The sequence below is a fragment of the Moschus berezovskii genome, chromosome 2 (assembly GCF_049115385.1).
Source record: "Moschus berezovskii isolate FMDL1 chromosome 2, NW_MosBer_1.0, whole genome shotgun sequence".
Lineage (NCBI taxonomy): Eukaryota > Metazoa > Chordata > Mammalia > Artiodactyla > Moschidae > Moschus > Moschus berezovskii.
The window spans coordinates 65,757,627-65,782,846 of record NC_142461.1 but is presented as its reverse complement, the minus strand read 5'-3'; the positions used below and the strand labels follow the sequence as shown (position 1 = coordinate 65,782,846).

At 44.1% G+C, this 25,220-nt stretch overlaps 1 protein-coding gene across 1 annotated transcript in view; it reads left to right on the top strand.

Moving 5' to 3' along the window:
* CFAP221 (cilia and flagella associated protein 221) overlaps nucleotides 1-25,220 on the top strand; it is a 123,136-nt gene that overhangs the window by 7,186 nt on the left and 90,730 nt on the right. The window contains exons 4-6 of the mRNA XM_055398550.2: nucleotides 7,758-7,844; nucleotides 8,003-8,101; nucleotides 9,521-9,621. Coding sequence (XP_055254525.2) covers nucleotides 7,758-7,844; nucleotides 8,003-8,101; nucleotides 9,521-9,621 — 287 coding nt within the window. The remainder of the gene's footprint in view (nucleotides 1-7,757; nucleotides 7,845-8,002; nucleotides 8,102-9,520; nucleotides 9,622-25,220) is intronic.

Sequence of the window (25,220 nt, the reverse complement as noted above, 5' to 3'; positions counted from 1 at the left end):
AGACCCTGAGACTCTGGCTTGTGTGTGAGGTACCCTCCCACTGTAAGACTCTGCATTTAGATACAGTGCATTTTTTTTCAGATTCTTCTCCTATATAGGTTATTACAGAATATTGAGTATAGCTCCCTGTGCTATACAGTAGGTCTTTTTGATTATCTGTTTCATATATAGTGATGAGTATATGTTAATCCCAAATGCCTTATTTTTCCCAGCCCCTGAAACTGTGTCTTAAAATGGATCATTTCAAGATAGAATTCCAACTATCATATTAGACTCATTCTCTGAGTGGGGAGACTCGCTGCAGAAAACTGACAGATGGTAAAACTGCCAGAAAGCAAGGCCCCAGCCAACAGACGTGCAGCTTCCTTGAGTCCTTACACATTGAAGAGGGAGGAGAGAGAAGGGATCAGCAGAGGAAGCTGTTAGGGGCCGAGTACTTCCTTTTAGGAAAAGGGTCAGGATTTAAAACTGTGATTAGGAACTTTACCCCTCAGTCTGCAAGGACACATTTCTTAGAACACAGCATCAAAGACCAAGGTTAATCATTCATTTTGGAACTTGCATTTCCTGGTTATTAGGTTTGCTATCTAGATGTTGGTGGTTGTTTAGTCTTGTTCAACTCTTGCAACCCCATGGACAGTAGCCCACCACGCTCCTCCACGGGAGGAGTCCACGGGATTTTCCAGGCAAGAATACTGAAGTGGGTAGCCATCTCTTTCTCCAGGGGAAATACTCGGCCCAGGGATCAAACCCACATCTCCTGCATTGGCAGGCATGTTCTTTACCACGGAGTCACTAGGGAAGCCCCTGGATGATGATAGAATGGATCATTCTATCATACAATAAGTAATTATTGTTTGCAATGAGTGAACAGTTAACTGCCTGTTCCCAACCCTCTTCGCTCTGTTCATTCCTTCACTGACCCCACCTCCACCCTAAGCAGCCAGATCCTCATTCTATTGTTATAGATTTGCCTGTTCTGAACATTTCACATAAATAGAATCACACATGTGATCTTTTGCAACTGGCTTCTTTCATTCAGCATGTTTCCCAGGCTTGTTGAATTTGTAGCATGAATAGGTACTTCATTCCTTTTTATGGGCAAATAATGTTCCGTTATATGGTTATATCACTTTTTAAATTTAAAAAAAAATTTTTATTGACATATAATTGATTTAAAATGCTGTATTAGTTTCAAACGTACAGCAAAGTGATTCAATTATATGTGTACATTTTTATATGTTAATATAAATATGTATATTCTTCATGTATATTCTCTTCCATTATAGGTTATTGCAAGATACTGAGTATACTCCCCTGTTCTATACAGTAGGTCCGTGTTGGTTATCTATGTTATACACAGTGGTGTGTATCTTTTAATCCCAAATGTTTAATTTATCCCTCCCTGCTTTTTCTCTCTGGTAAACATAAGTTTGTTTTCTGTGTCTGTGAGTCTGTTTCTGTTTTGTAAATAAGTTCACTTGTGTCATATTTTAGATTCCACATAAAAATTATATGATATTGAGTTAGCCAAAAAGTTCATTTGAATTTTTCAGAATATGGTATGGAAGAACTCGGACGAACTTATGGCCAACCCAATATTTGTCTTTCTTTGTCTGGCCCCACCCCTTTCACGGGTTCTTGGGAGGGCTCTTTCCTTGCTTCTCCCCAGCTGTGATGGCACCAGGTGTTCTTTATCTTGAGGCTTAATGACCCTAAACCTTGGCCTCCATCTTCACCTGGCTTCTCCAATTCCCTTTGTCTTCTCTTCTGTCTCTAAAAGGAAACTTGTCATTGGACTGAGGGACCAACCGGGTAACCCAGGATGATCCCGTCTCAAGGCCCTTAACTTAATAGCACCTGCAGCGACTGTTTTCCCAAATAAAGTCACATTCACACATTCCAGTTGTTGGGGTGTGGCTATGTCTTTTTTAGTTCACCACTCACTGTTGTCCTATTTGCATTTCCTTAATGACTGAATGTTAAGCATCTTTTCATGAGCGTACCTGGTCACATTGCATCAAAGAGTTATGTCGGAGAAGCCTTCTGGGATAGCCCAAGCAAAGTGAGAAGTGGGGAGCGGGCACTTGGGGAGTAGAGGGAGACACAGAGGCTCAGGGGGGCGAGCATGTGGCATGTTTGGTGTCCAGTGTACAGTCTGCTTTACCTGGATCCTAGGGTTTGGGGAGGGGGTAAAAGCTTCATTCTGCTGAAGAACATCCATCTCTGTCTTATGTATAACACAATACCTATCACACAGAACATACTCAGTAAACACTCATCAAGATATTGAACTCACTTTATTGGAAGAGAGTGACTTGGCGGAGTCTCACTAGTTCCAAGTAAATACAAGGTAAAGTCTGAATAATCACACTGCTTCTATCAGACATTAAAACAAACAGATAAAAGTACAAAATTAATTCATCTTAATAACATTCTGGGAGATCCAGCCTCTTATTTCTATTAGCAAAGTTAAGCAGAAGCCTAAAGCAGTTACCTTGAGATTCTTGCCAAACAAGGGGGGAAATTCACCCCTGCACTTTATCTTGGTTTTGTTACAGGAAGCAGTACAAATTGCCCAAGAATGGAATGATTGAATGTGTGTTTAAAACCACAATAAATTGTTCATTAACATTTGAGATTGATCCAGATCTGGTTAAAGGCTTTGAAACCTTTTACTTAGATTCATATAGAAATCAATGTTTTGATTTACTTTAAAAGTTGAAATAATGGTTCCCAGTTTTCTCCAAACCAAGACCTCTTAAGTTCTCTTTCCCTCTGAGGAAAGATTTTGTCTGGGAAACTATATTTATTAAGTAAATAATTAATCAATTTTCCCATGAGACAATCAGTGTTACTGACGCCAGCCCAAAATAAAGTTGTCAGCATACACAGCCTTATCTTATGTAGAGTAGCAGTCCTTTCCAGCTTTCTGAAATAATTGTATTAGGTTTCACCTCCCTGTTGCAGCCTTCAGAGACCCCTCTGCCTCAGGATCTTGCTTCTCAAACTAAGGCCACATATCTCAATGGCTTCAAGTCAGTGTGTGAGAGTCAGGACTTGAAGCTACAGTGTAAACATAGTATATCTTTCTGGAGCATCAGTTTTACTCTCCCATTTTGGAGAAATGCATTATTGAGCAAAATTTTAGAGTAAAATGCATTATCAATCTGAGGCCACACAAGAAATTCAGGCAAGGCTTTACTGGGGCTCCTGCTGCAGCAGGGTTCCATCCCTGGATCAGGAAGATCCCCTGCAGAAGAGAATGGCTACCCACTTCAGTATTCTTGCCTGGAAAATCCCATGGACAGAGAAGCCTGGTGGGCTACAGTCCATGGGGCCACAAAAGAGTTGGACACAACTGAGCATGCAAGCATGCAAGCTGCAGCAGGGGCAGGCGAAGACAACTGGTTCCCCTGCTCGCTCTTCCCCCTCTGGGGACATGCTGGTTCCTCATATGGGGATGAGGGTAGGGGAGAATCTAGGGAGTCGGGCCTGAGGGACGGCTTGGGTGGTCTGCTCACCCTCTTGGTGGGATGTGTGCAGGGATGTGCTCAGAGCCTGCTTTTGCTCTTGATTCTTCAGAAGTGGTCAGGGACTTCCCAGGTGGCACTAGTGATAAAGAACCCGCTTGCCCATGCAGGAGACATAAAGTGATGTGAGTTTGATCCCCTGGAGAAGGGCATGGAAACCCACTCCAGTATTCTTGCCTGGAGAATCCCATGGAGAGAAGAGCCTGGTGGGCTACAGTCCGTAGGGTCCTAGAGAGTCGGACACAACTGAAGCAACTTTAGCACGTAGGACTGCACTTCAGAAGTGGCAGTTGGGTTTTGGGTGGTTTTGTTTTTTTTTTATCATTTTGTATCTTTTTGCACATAGTTTGCCCCAGCTACACATTCTCACGAGCTTCGCATGCTCGCAACCTTCGGGAGTTGGTGATGGACAGGGAAGCCTGGCATTCTGCAGTCCATGGAGTCTCAAAGAGTCAAACACAACTGAGCGACTGAACTGAACTGAACTGAACACATGCTCACAGTTATTTTTTAGTATATGTGCTGCCGAAGCGAGCACTCAGTTATTTTTTGTTCCTTATAATTTCTTTGTATTTTGTTGCTCAAGGAGACATTTATCCAGATTCAAGCACTAGAGCAAAGAGTCCCAAGTCCCAGATCCCAGCCTGTCTCAAACACTTTAAAGAACTTACAGAGCTGCTTGTGTTTTGCCCCCAGATGCCTGTGGTTAGGTATTTACCCTCTGAGAAGCTGTGTCCCTGAGGGGAAGGATTAAAAGGACCCCAACTTGGGAGGCTGAAATGTGTTTAGAAAATACTGTAAGTGCTTGGGGCTGAAGATTATAGACCCTACCCACCAAAGCCAGCACTTCACTGGAGGCTGGGTTTGCTCTGCCCTGTGGAGGGAATCGAAGGGAGACTGTGAGGAGCGGTGTGTGCATGGGGGAGCTGTGAGTAGTCCTTGCAAAGTCCCTCTAACCCTGGAGTAAAAGCTCTTCAACCTGTGACTGCCTGGTATCCGGTTGCTGGTTCCTTGTTTGTTTGTCATGGGGGCCCATTCTGAAACACTGAAGCAAGGAATGAGTTTCACCTTAGAGTCAATATGGGCCTAAGAAGACACCGTTGTTTCCCTTTTCTCTTTTATAAACTTTATTTATTTGTTTTGTTTTTGGTTGTGCTGGGTCTCTGTTGCTGTGTGTGGGCTTTCTCTAGTCATGGAGAGCAGGTGCTACTCTGTAGTTGCTTTGCTCGGGCTTCTCGCTGCAGTGGCTTCTCCTGTTGTGGAGCACAGGCTCCAGGCACCAGGGCTTCAGGAGTTGCAGCATACAGGCTCAGTAGTCGCGGCTGGTGGGCTCTAGGTGCGTGGGCTCAGTAGTTGTAGCACAGAGGCTTGGTTGCTCCACAGCATGTAGGATCCTCCCGGACCAGGCTACTGGACTCCATCCCCTGCACTGACAGGCAGACTCTTATCCACTGTACCACAAAGGAAGTCCTCTTTTTTCCCTTTCAGTGATGATTATTTTCCCCTCAGTGTTAGTTATAAATGAAAAGGCAAGAATGCCATTTTAGCCCTGAAAGCATAGATTTTTTTGACAAGAAATCAAACTGACCTGCTGACAAACTATAAAAAATTTAAAAAGGTAGCAAATGAAGTTTGGACATTGAAATGTCCCTGTATGTACCTCGAGTCTCCTGGAAGGACCACTCTTGGGGTCAGAAGACTCCAGAGTCCACACTTTCACCAAGATTCCTGTGTGCCAGGCTCCTTGGAGGTCAAGAGAGATCTTGGCAGCTTTTTTTTTTTTTTCCAGGCTTCTCCTGTGTTAAAAAGATATGCCATGTTGCTGCACATGGCAATGTATCATTCTTTTTTTGGCTAAGTAATATTCCATTGTATATACCACACTTTCTTTATCTGTTCATCTATTGATGGACACTTAGGTTTGCTGCAACATAGATGGACCAGAGATCGTCATACTCAGTGAAGTAAGTCAGACAGAGAAAAACAGATATTATATGATATCACTTATATGTGGAATAAAAAAAATACTACAAATGAACTTATTTACAAAACAGAAACAGATTCACAGACCAAGAAAACAAACTTGTACTTACCAAAGGGGAAAGAGGTGAGGGATAAATTAAGGGTTTGGGATTAACAGACAGACACTGTTATATATAAAACAGATAAGCAACAGCACTTACTGTATAGCATAGGGAACTATATTCAGTATCTTGTAATAACCTATACTGGGAAAGAATCTGAAACTTGAATTTGACACTTGAAACTAACACAGTGTTGTAAATCAACTATAGTCAAAAAAAATATGCCAACGGAGTCACTTTAAGAATATTCACTGGTGGCTCAGAGGTTAAAGCGTTTGCCTCCAATGCGGGAGACCCGGGTTCGATCCCTGGGTTGGGAAGATCCCCTGGAGAAGGAAACGGTAACCCACTCCAGTATTCTTGCCTGGAGAATTCCATGGACGGAGAAGCCTGGTAGGCTACAGTCCACAGGGTCGCATAGAGTTGGACACGACCGAGCAACGGAACGGAACGGAACGGAACAGATGACCAATGAGAACTTTTAACTGATGCAAGCCTTGATGTCATCTCATCAAGAAATTATATCTTAAGTCTAACTTAGAGACTCAGTGAATTTGAGGCCTTGGACAGTGGGCCATGTGGCACACCCAGCCTCTGGTCTGGACATTAAAAACCAAGGGCCTCTTAACTGTCCTGTTGCCCAGGTGAAGGCCAGATCCCAGAACCCAGAATCCTTGCTCCCCTTTCATGTAGAGAAGGGAAAAAGATTTCTACTCAGACACCCACTTAACTTACTAAGCAGGTTGTTCTGTCTCAAAGGAGGGCCTGCTCCTGACTCCAGGAGAGAACTCCTGACTTTGTGTTCTGTTTTATTAGCTCCAGGGATGGATTGAAGGCTGTCCTCTCCACACTCCTTTTCCTGATTTTTTGACTGCCTAAGTGTCACCAGGTCCCCAGGACAAGTGGCATGTAATTAGAGAAACTGAGGGTGAGCAGGTGACTGTCTTCTTAGCGTAGTTGGATCACAGGAGTAAGTTCAACAAAAAAGTACACAAGTGACTGGTCAGGATGGGAAGAGGGGAGTGTGCCAGGTCACACAGAGGGGCACCTGGGGTTGCACCTCTGGAAAAGTCTTAGGCTGGGCTGATTCACATGGGCATATTTCATTATTCTCTCATTGGTATTTGTTGTATCTATTTCATGATTCTTTAAGTGGTATATGATTTCCGAAAACAATCTCAAGAAAGGAAAAGCAGAATGGGAAAAATCAGGTTTCCTGACTTCAGACTAAACTACAAAGCTACAGGAATCAAAGCAGTATAGTACTGACACTAAAACAGACACACAAATCAGTGAAACAGGAGAGAAAGCCCAGAAATAAACCTACAGACTTATGGTCAATTAATCTATGACAGAAGAGGCAAGAATACACAATGGAGGAAAAGACAGTCTCTTCAATAAGTGGTGCTAGGAAAACTGGAGAACTGCATTGAAAAGAATGAAAGTAGAACATATATCATATGCAAAAAATACACTCAAAATGGATTAAAGATCTAAATGTAAGACTGGATAGTATAAAAACTCTTAGAGGAAAACATAGGCAGAACATTCTTTGACATAAGTCGCAGCAAGAACTTTTTGGACTCACCTCCTAGAGTAATAATGAAATAATGCCATTTGTGGCAACATGGATGAACTTAAAGAGTATCATACTAAGTGAAGTAAGACAGAAAGACAAATACCATATGATATCATTTATATATGGAATCTTAAAAAATGATACAAATGAACTTATTTACAAAACAGAAACAGACTCTGAAAACAAATTTACGGTTATCAAAGGGGAAAGGTTGAGGGGAAGTGATGAATTAGGAGTTTGAGATTGACATATATACACTCCTATAAAATAATCAACAGAGACTTACTGTAGAGCACAGGAAACACTTCTCAGTGTCTGTGATAAATGGAAAAGAAGTCTGAGAAAGAATGCGTATATGTATAACTCATAACTTTGTTGTACATGTGAAACTAATAGAACATTATAAATCAACTATTTCAATGTAAAATTTTAAAAATTTTTAAATAATAAAAATAAAAACCCACCGTATCTCCACCTCCCTTTAGGAACAAGGTGAGGTGTAAATATCTGTGCAGATAGATAAAGCAGTGTGCTCATGTGAATGCTTCTTTTTCTCTCCAGCATCTGGTCAATATTTGTGATGAAGACATACATGTTCATATTTTACCCCCGCAAACCAAATACTTTCAGATCAAGTACGTGAAAAAGGTAAGTGTCACTGGGTGACCTGTTCTCGCTCGATGTTCATTGTTGGATGTGGCTTTCCATGTAGTGGGTCTGTCTGGGACGGTATGTACTGTGTTGTCCCTATGGTCCTGCTCCTGAGGTCTCTGGGGTCTCCCGACAAGAACCCCCTTGTCTTCCAGGAGCACCGCCTTGTCCCTGGCTTGTCTCTCAGGATCACCATTACATTTTCTCCAGATGAGTGGCGATACTATTATGATTGCATCCGCGTTCACTGTAAGGTAAGCTCCTTAAAATTAAATTTTGGGGGAGTGGGATGGTATCAAAACTATATCTTCAAGAGTAGAAGAAAGAGATGGAGTTACAAGTATAAATTTTCTCAGCCCAATGACTTAGGCAGCAACCTGAGTGGCTTGAGGGTCCTTGTCCAGCGATGTGGGTCCCAGCTGGGGAAGCCTCAGGTTGCTGAGCACTGGGGCAGAGCCAGAGACACTGCTTGTTTTCACCTTTCCTGGCCTAAAAACCTAAATTATCTTGTGGTCCTGGGAGTTACTGAACGCTTTTCAAATAACTTAAACATCCTCCTTTAAGTGCTAGGTGAGAAAATCAGCAACAACCCTTGAGCTGTGATTATGAACACCTAGGACTAATGGCTGACGTCCTCCGAGGCAGCTCTGGGGGTCTGTAGGGAGAAGGGGGCCTGATGGCCCGACCCCAGAGGCTGTGCTCTGTGAGCCTCTTCCAGGCCACCTAATTCATCCTTGGCCCCCAGACCCCAGATCCACATGCTGTCAGTCCCTCCCTCAAAACTGGCACTCCCCCCACCTCCTGCCCCCCTGCTCTGACTTTCATGCTTGGCCCTTACAAGTTGAGAAGCCTCAGGGTAATGAAATTTAACTTTGCAAAACTAAAGTGGAAGAGTATGCTTTAGCAGTAAACAAATTTCAGCTTTTAAAAGGACAGAGGGAACTAAAGATGAGACCAGAATGTTGCTTTCAGAAGGAATACTCTGTCCCAAGAACAGAAGTCCCTAGTAACAGGCACTGTATAGCACACCAGGGCAGGTGTCCTGCTGCTGGGTAGCAATGGTAGTAGTGCCTCCTATTTCTATGGCTCTTTAAACTCTTTAAGGCCATCATCTGCTTTCATTCTCAAAAATACCTTTGAAGAAAGGTGGAATTATGCCCAGCTGGAAGCAAAGGAAGACATGAGCTGTGGGGAGGTCAGAAGTCTTACTCAAGGTCATGCACTGTGCAGGTCTAGAAGCAGGGTTCTGTGCCTCTGGCTGGTCCAGTGTTTGCTGCTCAGTGCTGTCTGGATCAGCTGATTCTGTGCTGGTTTTTCTTTATCTCAGGCCATGCAAAACCGTTTTCTCTGTAATATTCTGAAATAGAAACAGATTACTGTCTTCATCTATACATGAAGTCATCATATGATTAGCTTTCCTGAATAATATTGAATGTAATTTTAATGAAATATACTTAAAATTTTCTCTTTGTTTATAACTAAGAAAAGTCCATATTTCAAATGTTATATTTAAGCACTCAGGTTTTTTTTTTTTAAGGAAATGTTTTCCCTTTTTTTCTGGAAATATTTTTTAATGATAGAAAACAGGACAAGAAATAAAGGATCTACAAATTCATCTTTGAAAATTATAGTCTTAAGCATGGTTAACTTGACTTTTTTCTTGTTAATTTTAGGGAGATGAGACTTTGCTTATTCCCATTCATGCCTATCCTGTCATGAACACACTGGACTTTCCCTCATTTATAAATCTATCAAATGTTCTACTTGGTGAAAGGTACGTTATCAAAATGAATTACCAAAGTGTCATGGGATGTGAAAAGAGAGACTCACATATGTAAAAACTTAGATTTCTATTTTTCCTAATGGGAAGTTTTCCTCCTAGCTGAATTAGACTGGACTTGTAGTTGCAAAGACAAAAAACAAAAACTCAAAAACCAAAAAACCAAAATTTAAAAAAGGAAACAAACAAACCCAGTCAAGTCAAAATACCGTCAGCAGGAAAGGAGTGTATTAGGTCATCAACCTGAAAGGAACAAGGTGGATCTTCAGGCATGGCTGGGTCTAGAGTTTTAACAAAGGTTGGAGAAACCTGATCCTTTCCATGTCTTGGCGTTGCTGCCCTGTGCAGGCTTCTTTCTCAACAGGCTCCCCTGCACGGGGCAAGACAGCTGCCAGAAGGTCCAAACACTACTGACCACAGGGGTGGTTGGAGGGGCTGTGAGGCTGGGAGTATTCACATAGAAGTCTCGGGATTGGATTGAATGTTGTTGGACCAGCTTGCATCTCATGCCCAGACATTAACCTGTTTTTAGATAGATTGGCGGCAGAGAAGGCACAGACAGTATATGGTCACAATGGAAGCCAAATCTCAAGTCCTTTCTCCTTGCTGGGAAAATAGTTGATGACTTAGGTGTACTTTAAGATGTTTCTTGTTTTTCCAGTAAATATTTATTGAATACCTACTACCAGGCACAGTGCCATGTGTCTCTAGGGACATAAAGAAGATGAATGTTGAGCAGTTAGACATCGAGATATAATGGCCACACCAGTTGTTAAAGTTTGTTAAATGTTGAAATATCTCTGTACTGGTTGAGAAATACACACTGTCCTGTTCCTGTCCCCCAGCTCATCTGCCTGGCCGCCCTTCTGCCACCCCTCACCTCCAGTGATGCAGTAACCAAGTTGTTAATACCTAGCAGTCTGGGCACGGGGGGACCTGCAGGACCTGGCTCCAGCTTTGTATCCATGCTTGTTGTGTACTGCCGGTGAAGTCCTGCTTGGGTGATGTTTTGAGTATCACCTATGTAAAAAGACCAGTAGACAAAAGTTCTCATTCTAAAGATCTTAAAGTCTAACGGGGATAGAGCCATGTCATTAAGAAATTACAGCACTTGCTAAGTGTTGCCATCAAGGCACACGAGGGGTTCTGTGTGGGTCCAGAAGAGGGAGTACAGAACTGATTGGGGGGATAGGAAAAGTCCTAACACATAAAGGGGGGGCATCCAGTTATCCTCAGAGGACATCATGGGGTAGGCCATGAGGATGGCGTCCAGGCAGGGAAACAGGGTGTACAAAAGCATGGTGGCAGCAGAGCGTGGATCGTGTCTTGTAGGTGATGAATCCAGCCCATAGCTAGCAGATACTAGACGCCTCTTTTCTTTCTTTTTTGGCTGCACCTAGTTTTAGCCTGGAGAATCCCAGGGACGGGGGAGCCTGGTGGGCTTTCGTCTATGGAGTCGCACAGAGTCGGACACGACTGACGTGACTTAGCAGCAGCAGCAGCAGTCTTAGTTGCAGCATGTGGGATCTTCGGTCTTTCTTGCAGCATGCAGGCTCTTTAGTTGAGACCTGTGAACTCCTAGTAGCAACATGCATGTGGAATCTAGTTCCCCTACCAAGGATTGAACCTGGGCTCCCAACATTGGGAGTGAGGAGTCCCAGCCACTGGACCACCAGGGAAGTCCCTAGAGGCCTCTTGATCTAAGGACAGAGAGTAAGCAAAGACTGTGGGCTTCAGCCTGTGTGGGGGCGTCAGAACATGTTCAAGTGCCTATAGGCGGCACTGAGCAGGGGGATACAGGTTGCTAAAACCCCAGTAGCAGAGGAAGAGAGGCAACAACCGAGGCTTTTTGGTGGTGGGAGGAGGTGACCAGGGTGTATGAGCTTCAGGGCCTTTGAGTGAAGCTCACCATTTAGATCTGGAACAATTGCCTTGGTTCAGCTGATGTGAGACCCTGCCCCCTGCCCAGAGGCTTCCCGTGGGCTTCTGACTCACCATCTCTCTTTACTTATTTTTTGAAAACAACTCTTTAAGAAGTATCGATAAATAGCACATATAAATATATAATAATATGCACAGTTTAAAGAATGATAATATATTGAAAATTGATTTTAAGACATTAAGACATAAAGCACTAACAGTAACTTTACAACCACTATTCTGAATTTTGTGGCAATCATTTTTTGATTTATTTTAATAGTTTTGACACATACGTGGGCACCCCTAAATAACACATGGTATTGCTCTGCCAGTGTTTGATCTTTTTTCTTTTTGGCTGTGCTGGGTCTTTATTGTGGCATACAGGATCTTTGATCTTCCTTGCGGCATATGGGATCTAGTTCCCTGACCGGGGACCCAACGCAGGCCCCCTGCAATGGGAGCACAGAGTCTTAGCCACTGGACCACCGGGGAAGTCCCTGACCTTTATATAAATGAAATCATACTCTGCATCAGTTCTTTTGTAACTTGCTTTTTTGATCCAACATTGTGTGCTCGTGGTCTAACCATGTTAACCCAGAGCCATCGTAGTTCCCTGCTGTATGTGTTTATGGCAATGTTAAAAATCTTCTCACTGCTAACAGACCTATGGATTATTGCCACTACTTTTTTTTTTTTTGCTGTGACCAGCACTGCTGTTGCATATCTTGTGCATGGTCTGGGGTGTGTGTTCCAGAGTTTTCTACATTGTGTACCTAGAGGTGTAACTGCCAGTCCACAGAGCTTCAGTGTCACCTTTTAATGCCAAATTGTTCTCTGATATGGGTGTGCCCACCGCACACACTCCCTTTTCTCCTGCGTCATTGCCCAGGTGGGTGTTGTCAGACCTTTACATTTTGGGTGATGTATATTCTTGGCCCCTGGCTCTTCTTGTCTCATTTTCCCCCAAAATGCTCAGCCGGAACTCCTTCCCAGCGCTTCTTCCCTCCCCTCATCCACCTTGTCTTCACTGGCCCCTCCTCAGCTCTCAGTGGTCTATGTAGGGACCCTCAGGGGCTAACAGAGGTGAATCCCTCCTGGCAAGACCACTCACCCCCACTCACTCAATGCATTTTGACGTCAAACATAGCTATTTACTTTAAATGGGTGAATAGCAATTTTCAACCAAAACCAAAGTGGCAGAAACAATTGGCTTCCTAGTTCATCTGCCTTCCTCCCTCTCCCTCTCCCTCCACACATCACTCCTTGTTTGGACCATAAGCCAGGCTGTCCAGGTTGAGAGCACTGGTGCAGAGACAGAAGGAAAGGATGCAGACTTCAGCCTTGGTTCTGTTTTTTTGACCACACCTCACTGCATGTGGAACTTCCGGGACCAGGGATCGAACGTGTACCCCCCTGCAGTGGAAGTGTAGAGCCTTAACCCCTGGACCACCTGGGAAGCCCAGCCTTGGTTCTAAACACACAAATCTGCTTGCTTCCCTGGAGGCTTCTCTCAAGGTGTTTTATACATCATGCCCTTCATTTGTAATCAGAATGAAAATTTCAGCTAAACAGTTTATAAAACTTGAGTTACTGTGTGTAACACCTTGATAATTTCAAAAATATTTCAAAACATAAGAGTGCTATTTTGTTTCTAGCCAACAACACCTTTCTCAGACTTGATGCTTTTGACTTAATGGCTTTTCCCCAACTTTTAATGACACAAGCTGCCCACACTGCATTCAGTCCATAATGTCTGGTAGCAGCCCAGCGTAGGATAGGGTGAGTGTTTGAAAGGATTTTCTCCTGAAATGTCCTCGGTTAATTTTAGGGTGTCCTCCGGGTTGAAGGTATTATTTGGGTAGGTTCTTTATTCAACATTCATTCATTCATTCATTCAACAAACCTTTGTAGAATGCCTGCTCTGTGCCAGGCACAATGGTAGTACTGAGGGTACATGAATCTCATCTCACGAATAGACAATTCTTTATTTTATTGAAGTATGTTGTGTTGTAATGCTGTGTTAACTTCTACTGCATAGCAAAGTGATTCAGATATATATATACACATCCACGGAGGAGGGCACGGTAACCCCTTCAATGTTCTTGCCTAAAGAATCCCATGGACAGAGGAGCCTGGCAGGCTACAGTTCAGTGGGTAGCAAAGAGTTGGACATGACTACGACTTAGCACGCACTCACGCATACATGGCAGCCCACTCCAGTGTTCTTGCCTGGAGAATCCCAGGGGCGGGGGAGCCTGGTGGGCTTCCGTCTGTGGGGTCACACGGAGTCGGACACGACTGAAGTGACTTAGCAGCAGCAGCAGCAGCAGCAGCGGCAGCACGCATACATATACACACATACTTTTTCATATTCTTGTCCACTATGGTTTATCACAGGGTATTTAGTATAATTTCCTGTGCTATACAGTAGGACCTTTTTGTTGATCCATTCTGTATACAATTGTTTGCATCTGCTAATCCCAAACTCCCAGTTCATCCCTCCCTCAACCCCCTCCCCCTCGGCAACCACAAGTCTGTTCTTTACGTTTGTGAATCTGTTTCTGTTTTGTAGATAAGTTCATTTGTGTCATGTTTTATATGTGTGTGTGCATGCTAAGTCACTTCAGTCTTGTTCAACTCTGCCAGGCTTCTCTGTCCATCAGATTCTCTAGGTAAGAATACTGGAGTGGGTTGCCATGCCCTCCTCCAAAGGATCTTCCCAACCCGGGGATCAAATCTGTGTCTCTTATGTCTCCTGCATTGGCAGGCAGGTTTTTTACCATTAGCACCACCTGGGAAGCCCCAGATTACACTAAGAAATGAAATATGAGATTTGTCTTTCTCTTTCTGATTTACTTCATTTAAGTATGATAATATCTAGGTCAATCCATGTTGCTGCAAATGGCATTATTTCATTCTTTTAAGGCTGAGAATATTCCATTGTATTTATGTACCACATCTTCTGTATTCACTCCTCTGTTGATGGATGTTTAGGTTGTTTCCATGTTTTGGCTACTGCTGCTATGAACACAGGGGTGCATGTATGTATCTTTTTGAATTATAATTTTGTCTGGAGGTATGTCCAGAAGTGGGATTGCTGGATCACGTGGCAGCTCTATTTTTAGTTTTTTAAGGAACCTCCATACTGTTTCCCACAATGGCTACACCAACTTACATTCCCACCAACAGGGTAGGAAGGTTCCCTTTTCTTCACACCCTCTCCAGTACTTATTATTTGTAGATATTTTAATGATGGCCTTTCTGACAATGAGGTGGTACTTCATTGTAGTTTTAATTTGCATTTCTCTAATAATTGGCAATGATGAGCATCTTTTCATGTGCCTATTGGCCATCTGTATGTCTTCTTTGCAGAAATATCTGTTTAGGTCTTCTGCCTGTTTTTCAATTTGCTTGTTTTAAAGGCATGGGGTATTTCAATACTTGGGGTATTGATCTTTTTCTAATATAGATTTTTGACTGCTCCAGGTCTTTGTTGCTGTGTGCGGGCTTTCTCTAGTTGTGGTGCACAGGCTTAGTTGCTCCAAGGTTGTGGGATCATCCTGGACTAGGGATCGAACCTGTGTCCCTCTGCATTGGCAGGCAGATTCTTAATTACTGGACCACCAGGGAAGTCCTGGGTTGTTTGTTTGGTTGTTGTTGGGTTGTATGAGCTGTTTGTTAAATGGATGTGTTCTGAGGAAGGGCACCTAACCCCGCTCAGTGTGAAGTGAGTTGGTGGCAGGTGGGACAGGGAAGCTCAGATGAGACTTCCCAGAGGAGAACATGCTTGCCCTGAGCTTTCGTATCAGCCGACGAAAGGGAGCAGAGCAGGAGGAAAGAGGGGTGTTTTAGGTAGCACAGAGGCTTGGGCAGAGTCAGAGGTGTGGAAGGCGCAGCAGATTTGGGCCTGTCTAGAACATTCATTAGCTTGGGGCAGGGGAAGCAGGGAGAGGGCTGAGAAAGAAAGGCCTCAGAGGCTGTGCTGGGGGGCACAGATTTTAATGATGCTGCCAGTGAACAATGGAAGCAGAGAAACGCACAGTCTAGTCTACCTGATAGAAGCCTCACCTGAGTGGCCTGTGTGGGAACCAGAGGAGGCATGGCCAGCAATGCTATGCACAGCCAGGCACAAGACAGGAGGGGGCCCCTGTACACCTCAAAATCAGGCACTGCTTGTCCTGTTGTCTTGTTCAGTCGCTCAGTCGTGTCTGACTCTTGCGACCCCACAGTCTTTCACTATCTCCCGGAGTTTGCTCAGACTCATGTCCATTGAGTCGGTGATGCCATCCAACCATCTCATCCTCTGTTGCCCGCTTCTCTTTCTCTCCATCTTTCCCAGCATCAGGGTCTTTTCTAATGCGTCGGATCTTCGCATCAGGTGGCCCAATGTATTGCAGCTTCAGCTTCAGCATCAGTCCTTCTAATGAATGTTCAGGGTTGATTTCCTTTAGGATTGACCGGTTTGATCTCTTTGCTGCCCAAGGGACTCTCCAAAGTCTTCTCCAGCACCACAGTTTGAAGGCGTCAATTTCTCAGCACTCAGCCTTCTTTATGGTCCAAATCTCACATCCATACATGACTGCTGGAAAAACCATAGCCTTGACTAGATGGACCTTTGTCAGCAAAGTGATGTCTCTGCTTTTTAATGTGCTGTCTAGGTTTGTCATAGATTTTTTTCCAAGGAGCAAGCATCTTTTAATTTCAGGGCTGCAGTCACTGTCCATAGTGATTTTGGAGCCCAAGAAAATAAAATCTTTCACTGTTTCCATTTTTTCTCCATTTGCCATGAAGTGATGGGACAAGATGCCGTGACCTTCATTTTTCAAATGTTGAGCTTTAAACCGGTTTTTTCACTCTCCTCTTTCACCCTCATCAAGAGGTCCTTTAGTTCCTCCTTGATTTCTCCCATTAGGGGGGCACTCTTCATATCTAAAGTTGTTGATGTTTCTCCCAGCAGTCTTGAGTCCAGCTTGTGATTCATCCAGCCTGGCATTTCACATGATGTACTCTGCATATAAGTTAAACAAGCAGGGTGACAATATATAACCTTGATGTACTTCTTTTCCAATTTTGAGCCAGTCCCTTGTTCCATGTCCAGTTCTAACTATTGCTCCTTGACCTGCATACAGGTTTCTCAGGAAACACATAACTTGGTCTGGTATTCCCAGCTCTTTAAGAGATTTCCATAGTTTGTTGTATTCCATCAGTCAAAGGTTTTGTGTAGTCAGTGAAGCAGAGGTAGATGTTTCTCTGGGATTCCCTTGCTCTTTCTATGATCCAATGGATGTTGGCAATTTGGTCTCTGGTTCCTCTGCCTTTTCTAAACCCACCTGGTACCTCTGGAAGGCCTTGGTTCACATACTGCTGAAGTCTAGCTTGAAGAATTTTGAGCATTACCTTGCTAGCATGTGAAATGAACAGAATATTACAGTAGTTTGACCATTCTTTGGCATTGTCTTTATTTGGGACTGGAATGAAAATGGACCTTTTCCAGTCTTGTGGCCACTGCTGAATTTTCCAAATTTTCCAACATACTGAGTGCAGCACTTTCACAAGCACTGATTGCAAATATTTAAAGGTAGCAGCGGGGCCTTAGGTTCCTTAGAAGCGGAAATAAGGATTCATTGCCCACGATTTATTAAGGCAGAACCCATAAAGGAGTGCAGGGCAGGGGTGAGGGTGCCCAACCCCTCAGCTGAAGGTACTTCTCTGGAGAAGGTCATGAGTCCCCAGCCACAGCACCCCCAGGAGTCTGGCACTGGGAGCTCCAGCTGGTGAAGGAGAGGAGCCGTAGCATCTCCACAAGGCACAGCAAGCAGATGCCCTTGGGTCACACACCTGCTTGTCAGCTCTCCGTCTGGCTTTATCTGGCCCTGGAATTGCCCTTCTCTGGAGTGAGGATGCGGATTCCGTGTGAGGTTGAGGCGATGTGAGTGCTGCCTGGCGGGGTGATCATCTCCTGATGGGTGGTGTCATGGTGGAGAGTATAGGGCTGGCTAAGTCTGGGGCTCCCTCCTGGGGACAGAGGGGCTCTTCGTGTGACCTTGCACTGTTCACGGTTCACTTATTGTTCTAGTTGCTGTAAGACTTGGATAGTTGGTGGCATTAATTACGTAGATTTTTCATTTTTACATTACGTGGCTATGTACACTATTCTGATACATATAGTTCATAAATTAAGGTTCTTTAGAAAAGTTATGTGCAAGACATGCAATACTGGATTTATATTAATACAGTGGATCCCAGGATGTGATTAATTAGAGAAAAAAAAGTTGGACTAGGCATTTTGGCTAAAGGAAGGAAAAGTTATAACACAGAGGACACACACTTCTGGTTTGAAAGGCAACTGCTGCATGGTCACTTGGCTCAACATGATCTGTGATAAAATATTAATACTCCTCCCTGCAAGAGTGGACTTGCCGCAGCCACTGCTCGGTGAGTAAGCAGCAGTGATCCCTCACCTGTGACCTCCAGTCTTACCTCTCACCTGGGAGCCCATCAGGCCACCACCTGCCCTCGAGGCTGATTTGCAGTCAGGTGTGCTCGGTCACTCAGTGGTGTCTGACTCTGCAACCCCGTGGACTGTAATGCACCAGGCTCCTCTGTCCATGGGATTCTCCAGGCAAGAATACTGAAGTGGGTTTCCATTTCCTCCCCCAGGGGATCTTCCCAACCCAGGGCTTGAACCCATTTCCCCTGTGGCTCCTGCATTGGGAGGTAGATTTTCTACCATCAAGCCACCTGGGAAGCCCCAATTTGCAGCTCAGCTCCTACTGTTTCCCTGCCTCAGCCCTCAGCCCCCACCCCTCAGTGAATACAAATTCCCCCAAGTCTGCTCCATCGCTTCTCCAGGGGCTGCTTGTGAGGCCCAGCTCTAGGGCCAGAAATGATGTACATGCAAATGCTGCCTTTGCAGCCAGCCTCACCCAGTATCCCCGCTCTGCACCCAGAGAGCAGCACCTCCTCTGGCCGCACCGACCACCTGTTAATGTGTCTCACAGGATGGGCACAGGCTTCTGGGACCTGTGTCTCCGGCTTCTTCTTAGCCCTCTCTCTTCTCAGCCCCTCAGACTCAGTCTCTCCCTTCTTAGCGCCTCGTGAAGAGCTAAAGCCCAGGATGGTCTTCTGAGGATCAGCTTGCTGCACAGAGTGGGGTGTGTCCCTCCAACAATCCTATCTTGTCTGGCACAAATGATTTATCCCTCAGCGTGTCATCCATCTGCCCGTTCCAAATTTGTGCTTCTGATTTTATTAAACTGCTGACCTGCTCCGTTTAGTCCACATAGCGGGGGTTCACAGGATTTATTTTTTTGTAAACATTTCAGGCTTTTGGTTGCCAAGGGGGAGGAGGATGGGAGAGGAATGGACTAGGAGTTTGGGGTTAGCAGATGCAAACTATTTATAGGAAATGGATAAGCAACAAGGTCCTACTGTAGAGCTGCTGCTGCTGCTAAGTCGCTTCAGTCGTGTCCGACTCTATGCGACCCCATAGACGGCAGCCGACCAGGCTCTGCCATCCCTGGGATTCTCCAGGCAAGAACACTGGAGGGGGTTGCCATTTCCTTCTCCAATGTGTGAAAGTGAAAAGTAAAAGTGAAGTCACTCAGTTGTGTCCGACTAGTAGCGACCCCATGGACTGCAGCCCACCAGGCTCCTCCATCCATGGGATTTTCTAGGCAAGAGTACTGGAGTGGCTTGCCATTGCCTTCTCCGACTGTAGAGCACAGGGAGCTATATTCATTATCTTGTGATAAACCATAGTAGAAAAGAAAATGAAAAATATGTGTGTGTATAACACATTTATATGTATGCATAACTGGGGGTCTTCCCTGGTGGCTCAGATGGTAAAAAATCTGCCTGCAATGCAGGACACCTGGGTTCTATCCCTGGGTCTGGAAGATCCCCTGGAGAAGAGAACAGCAACCCACTGTAGTATTCTTGCCTGGAGAATTCCGTGGACACAGGAGTCTGGCAGACTACAATCCACAGGGTCACAAACAGTCAGACACAACTGAGTGACTTTCACTTTCATGTTTAACTGAGTCACTTTGCTGTAGAACAGAAATTAGCACAACATAATAAATCAACTATACTTCTTTAAAATAAATTTTAAAAATTTCAGTTAGTTGCCAGCATTGAAAAATCAGAAGATTTCACATGAAATTTAGATTTCCACTTTGAAGCTCCAGAAGTACCAGGCACAGATTCCTATCCGATCACAATCAGCTCAGCAGGGACGGCATGGACACTGCCCCTTCAGAAGGCCGTGCCTCTGCCAGGCCCCACAGTCCCCACCTCTCCCTGCTGCCTCACAGGCCACCCTCTCTGCTCAGCGTTATCTGCCTGGCCTGTGAGGACCTTCAGTAAAGAAACTGAAAAGGAGACAACACCGTGCAGGGTCTAGATTCCCATCCAGGCTCTGCTTGGTGATAGCGGCGTAGCCCTGAAAGTTGACAGCCAACATCATTGTCATCACCAAGGAGATTTTTGCCTGAATGATGCGCAGATGAGACCAGACAGTTTGGCTCACACTTTAACAAAGGTGGACAACTTACAGAGAAATTGCTATGAGAGGCTCGGGGTGGGGAGGCTGGCGGCCAAGCTGAAGGTAGGTTTCCAAGGCTCGGGGACTGGGCTGATGTCAGGGGGGTTGTGTGAAGCCCCCGAAAAAACCTGTCAGGAACTATGCACAAGCTGGGGAGAGGGGCCAGGGTGGGGCAGGCAGGGAGGAGTCAGGGTGTAGTTGTAGGTTCTCGGGCTAAGAGCTTCTTTCTCTTGGCCTGTTTATATCTGTGTCTGTGTGTGTATTTTTAATTGTTTTCATTTTATCGGATTATAGTTGATTTACAATGTTATGTTAGTTTCAGGTGTACAGGAAAGTGATTCATTTATACATATATATATATATATATATATATATTTATATGTTCTTTCCCCATATGGGTTATTATAAAATACTGAGTATAGTTCTCTGTGCTCTACGGTAGATCTTTTTCATTTATTTATTTTATATATGGTAGTGTGTATCTCTTACCCCCAAATTCCTAATGTATCCTCTCCACCCTCTCTTGGTGTATATATATTTTTTAAAAGTTTTATTGAGATAGAATTTGCATATCGTAAAATGTACTAATTTACAGCATACAATTCAGTGGTTTTTACCATCACCACAATTCTAGGCTATTTTTATTGCCCAAAAAGAACCTTCCACCTCCTCATTTCTCCCTCAAACTTCACAGCCTTAAGTAAACTCTAAGCTACTTTGTGTCTCTATAAATGTGTTTATTCTGGACATTTGATAAAAATGGAGTCATATGTCTTCTGATCCTGGGTGCTTGACTTCTTTCACTTGGCATGTTTTCAGTTTGCGTCCCGCTTGGAGCACGTCAGTACTTAATTCCTTTTTAGTGCCAGATAATATTCTACTATATGGATGCTGCTGCTGCTGCTGCTGAGTCGCTTCAGTCGTGTCTGACTCTGTTCGATCCCATAGACGGCAGCCCGCCAGGCTCCCCCGTCCCTGGGATTCTGCAGGCAAGAACACTGGAGTGGGTTGTCATTTCCTTCTCCAATGCATGAAAGTGAAAAGTGAAAGTGAAGTCGCTCAGTCGTGTCCGACCCTCAGCGACCCCACGGACTGCAGCCCACCAGGCACCTCCATATTTTATTATCTGTTCATCAGCTGATGGACATTGAGTTGTTTCCACTTTTTGGCTACTTCGAATAGTGCTGCTATAAACATGTATTTGTTTTTATGCAGATAAGTGTTTTCATTTCTGTTGCCTACATACCTGGAAACAGAATTGCTAGGCTATAATAGTAACTCCATGTTTAACATTTTGAGAAGCTGCCACACTATTTTCCAAATGACTGCACCATATTTCATTCTAATCAGCAATGTCTGAGGGTTCCAATGTCATTTATATGTTTATTTATTTATTTTTATTTTTTAAAAATTTATTGGAGTGTAGTTGATTTACATTATTCTGTTAGTTTCGGTTGTACAGTGAAGTGAATCGGTTATATGTATACATATATCCACTTTTAGATTCTTTTCCCATATAGGCCATTACAGGGTATTGAGTAGTTTCCTGTGCTATACAGTAGGTCCGTATTAGTTATCTATTTTATATATGGGGCTTCCCTGGCTCAGATGGTAGAGAATCTGCCTGCAGTGCGGGGTACCTGGGTTCACTTCCTGGGTCAGGAAGATTTCCTGGAGAAAGGAATGGCTACCCACTCCAGTATGCTTGCCTGGAGAACTCCATGGACAGAGAAGCCTGTAGTCTAATAACATTTATGTGTTTAAATGTCAGAGTAAAGCAATTTTTTCTATAGCTAAAGAAAAAAAAATACTGCACATTATGGGGAAGGACAAAGGTGATGAGAAAACGTAAATTTAGCAGAAGGTAGATTCAGAAGGATGTATGTTCTCTTTATATATATATATATATAAAATCAATTTAGACCAAATTGCCAGACGTTGCAGGATTTTCATTTAATATCCTAAGTTTGCTCTCTTTGAGGTTGCTTCTGGGGAGAAGCAGCTGTGGTCTGGGTCGAGCCTTTCTGAGGATTGGGTGGCACCTCAGTCCACTTTCCAAAAGGTCAGGAGGCAGACTTGTAGCTATTCATCAACTACGTTCTCATGGGCTGGATTTGATAGTTGTAAATTTTCCTTGCTGAGATAAAATCCCACATGGACATTTGCCAACTACCTATAAACAACTGTGGTGGTTTAAAATCTGGTGAACTGTGTTTTGACAGCTTCTGTAAATAACAAAAAGTAGCATTCCAGTTTCTATCCAACATCCAACCATGGGATGCAGAGGCCTCTCAGCTGTCTTTCGCCTTCAGATGTTGAAACTGCTCCATAACTGGGTAACCCCAGCCATCACTTCGTTTCTTAGAGTGTTGTGGATCAGATACAGTGCTACTCTTCCTGCACACATAAGTAAATGAAAGCATGCTTATGAGAGGTACTGAAATCTTCCTGTTTCCATGACTCTAGAAAGATTCATCTTAAATCATCTTACTTTGCAATTTCCCTGGCAGTGTCTATCTCATACTGAATAACTGGCTGAAATCTGGAGCAAATCCAGTCGATTGGCTAGTTGTCCTCTCCATGTGGCATCACCTGACCCTCCTAGCACCAGACTGATTCGGTTGACCCGTTGGTTGGAGCGCTATAGACAAGCTTACCTAAAAGTCTCCTAGGGTCCTCTCTAGTTGTGGTACATGGGCTTCTCACTAGAGTGGCTTCTTCTGTTGCAGAGCACAGGCTGTAGGCTCTCAGGCTTCAGTAGTCATGGGGCATGGGCTTAGTTGCCCTGAGGTAAGTGTGATCTTAGTTCCTGGACCAGGGATTGAACTTGTGTCCCCTACATTGGAAGGTGGATTCTTAACCACTGGATCACCAGGGAATTCCCAAAGAGAGCTTTCAATGGAAGGCCTAAATTAGTTAGTTGTGGGTTTTTTTTCCAGGTTTTTCTCACAAAATGTTGAATCCCAGACTTTTGACTCCTGGAGAAAGTCCTCAAAAGGCTGAAAAACAAAATTTAGGAAAGTAGTATTGACCTTATTAGACCTTAGCTTGAAAACTGTAATACTCTGCTTTTCTCCCTTGGATTTTGTGCACATTTGATTTGGAAAATTGCCCTTGATTGCGTGGCTAAGGGTCGGACATGACTGAGCGACTTCACTTTCACTTTTCACTTTCACACATTGGAGAAGGAAATGGCAACCCACTCCAGTGTTCTTGCCTGGAGAATCCCAGGGAAGGGGGAGCCTGGTGGGCTTCTGTCTATGGGGTCACACAGAGTTGGGCACGACTGAGGTGATTTAGCAGTAGCAGCATGGTACTAAGGATTGCAGCCAATGGATGGTCAGTGTAGGAATGTGTGTATCAGGGGCAGTGGTAAAAGGTGGAGTACTTTTTTTATTTAGGGCTTTCTAGTTTTTATATAAAGTCTTGGAATAATACATAAAATTTAATAGATATATTATATGGCTTATATGAAACTACCAACCTAGCATCATGGACTAAACGGTAAGAAACATTAAAATATTGGTATGGAAACCATTCATAGATTAGCTCCCAGCTCTAGTATTTAAGAATACAGCATAAGGAGTTTCAGCATCTACTCCTGGAAGAAGCAAAGGTAAATATTGTGGATGGCATGGTTTCTAGAGTGTGATTTTTTTTTTTTTTTTGGTCATGCCATGTGTCTTATGAGAGCACAGAGTCATAAGCACTGGACCACCAGAGAATTCCCTAGAATGTGATTATTTAATGCTTGTCAAAATATTTAGAGTAGCTAGCAACCAGGGCGGAGAAGGCAATGGCAAGCCACTCCAGTACTCTTGCCTGGAAAATCCCATGGACGGAGGAGTCTGGTAGGCTGCAATCCATGGGGTCGCTACGAGTCAGACATGACTGATCTACTTCACTTTCAATTTTCACTTTCACACATTGGAGAAGGAAATGGCAACCCACTCCAGTGTTCTTGCCTGGAGAATCCCAGGGACAGGGGAGCCTGGTGGGCTTCCGTCTATGGGGTCACACAGAGTCGGACATGACTGAAGTGACTTAGCAGCAGCAGCAGCAACCAGGGACCTGCCCTGACTAAGATGAGCAGTCTGAATTTTCTTTCTTAACCCACATTATCTGTACCTCTAGTGAGTTGTAGATGCTATTTTCCATACAGTGTATTATTTCTGTTACTATTTTCATGTTTAAGTGAAGTTATCCTTTGGTTTTTAAAAGGTCTTTTGTACTGTGTGATTCCACTCAGAGCAGGTACTCAGACTCATCATGTTTAGAGACAGAGAGCAGAAGGGTGGGTACCAAAGGCTAGGGGATGGGATTAGAGTTTAATGGGGACAGAGTTCCATTTCTGCAAGTGATAGAAGTTCTGGAGAAGGATAGTGGTGATGGTTGTACAACAGTGTGAATGTCCTCAATTCCACTCAACTGTGCCCTTGCTGCTGCTGCTGCTGCTTAGTCACCTCAGTCGTGTCCAACTCTGTGCGACCCCATGGACTTTAGCCCAGTATGCTCCTCTGCCCATGGAATTCTCCAGGCAAGAGTACTGGAGTGGGTTGCAATGCCCTCCTTGGGAACTTCCCGACCCAGGAATCAAACCTGAGTTTTCTACATTGCAGGCAGATTCTTTACCACTGAGCCACTAGGCAAAGCCCAAACTGTACCCTTCAGTTCAGTTCAGTTCAGTCGCTCAGTCGTGTCCGACTCTCCGCAACCCCATGAATCACAGCACGCCAGGCCTCCCTGTCCATCACCAACTCCCAGAATTCACTCAAACTCATGTCCATCGAGTCGGTGATGCCATCCAGCCATCTCATTCTCTGTCGTCCCCTTCTCCTCCTGCCCCCAACCTTTAGGAATGGGTAAATTTTATGGTATATACATTTTCTAAAAAAAGGTATTTAGAAGTATGAATTGGGTACATTTTGTCTCTGTGAATGACAGGTAACATGTCACCAGGTCACCTCTAACTTCTTCGAAATTCAGTTCCCTTCCCCACCCCACCGCCAGAGAAATATCTTAACTTCCTTAACCAAGTATGCAAGGGCGCCTTATTTAATAATATTTCTGGTTGTTCCCTAGTGTTTTCAGAATTCCACCTTTTCCTAAACTACTGGGATGTGTGTAA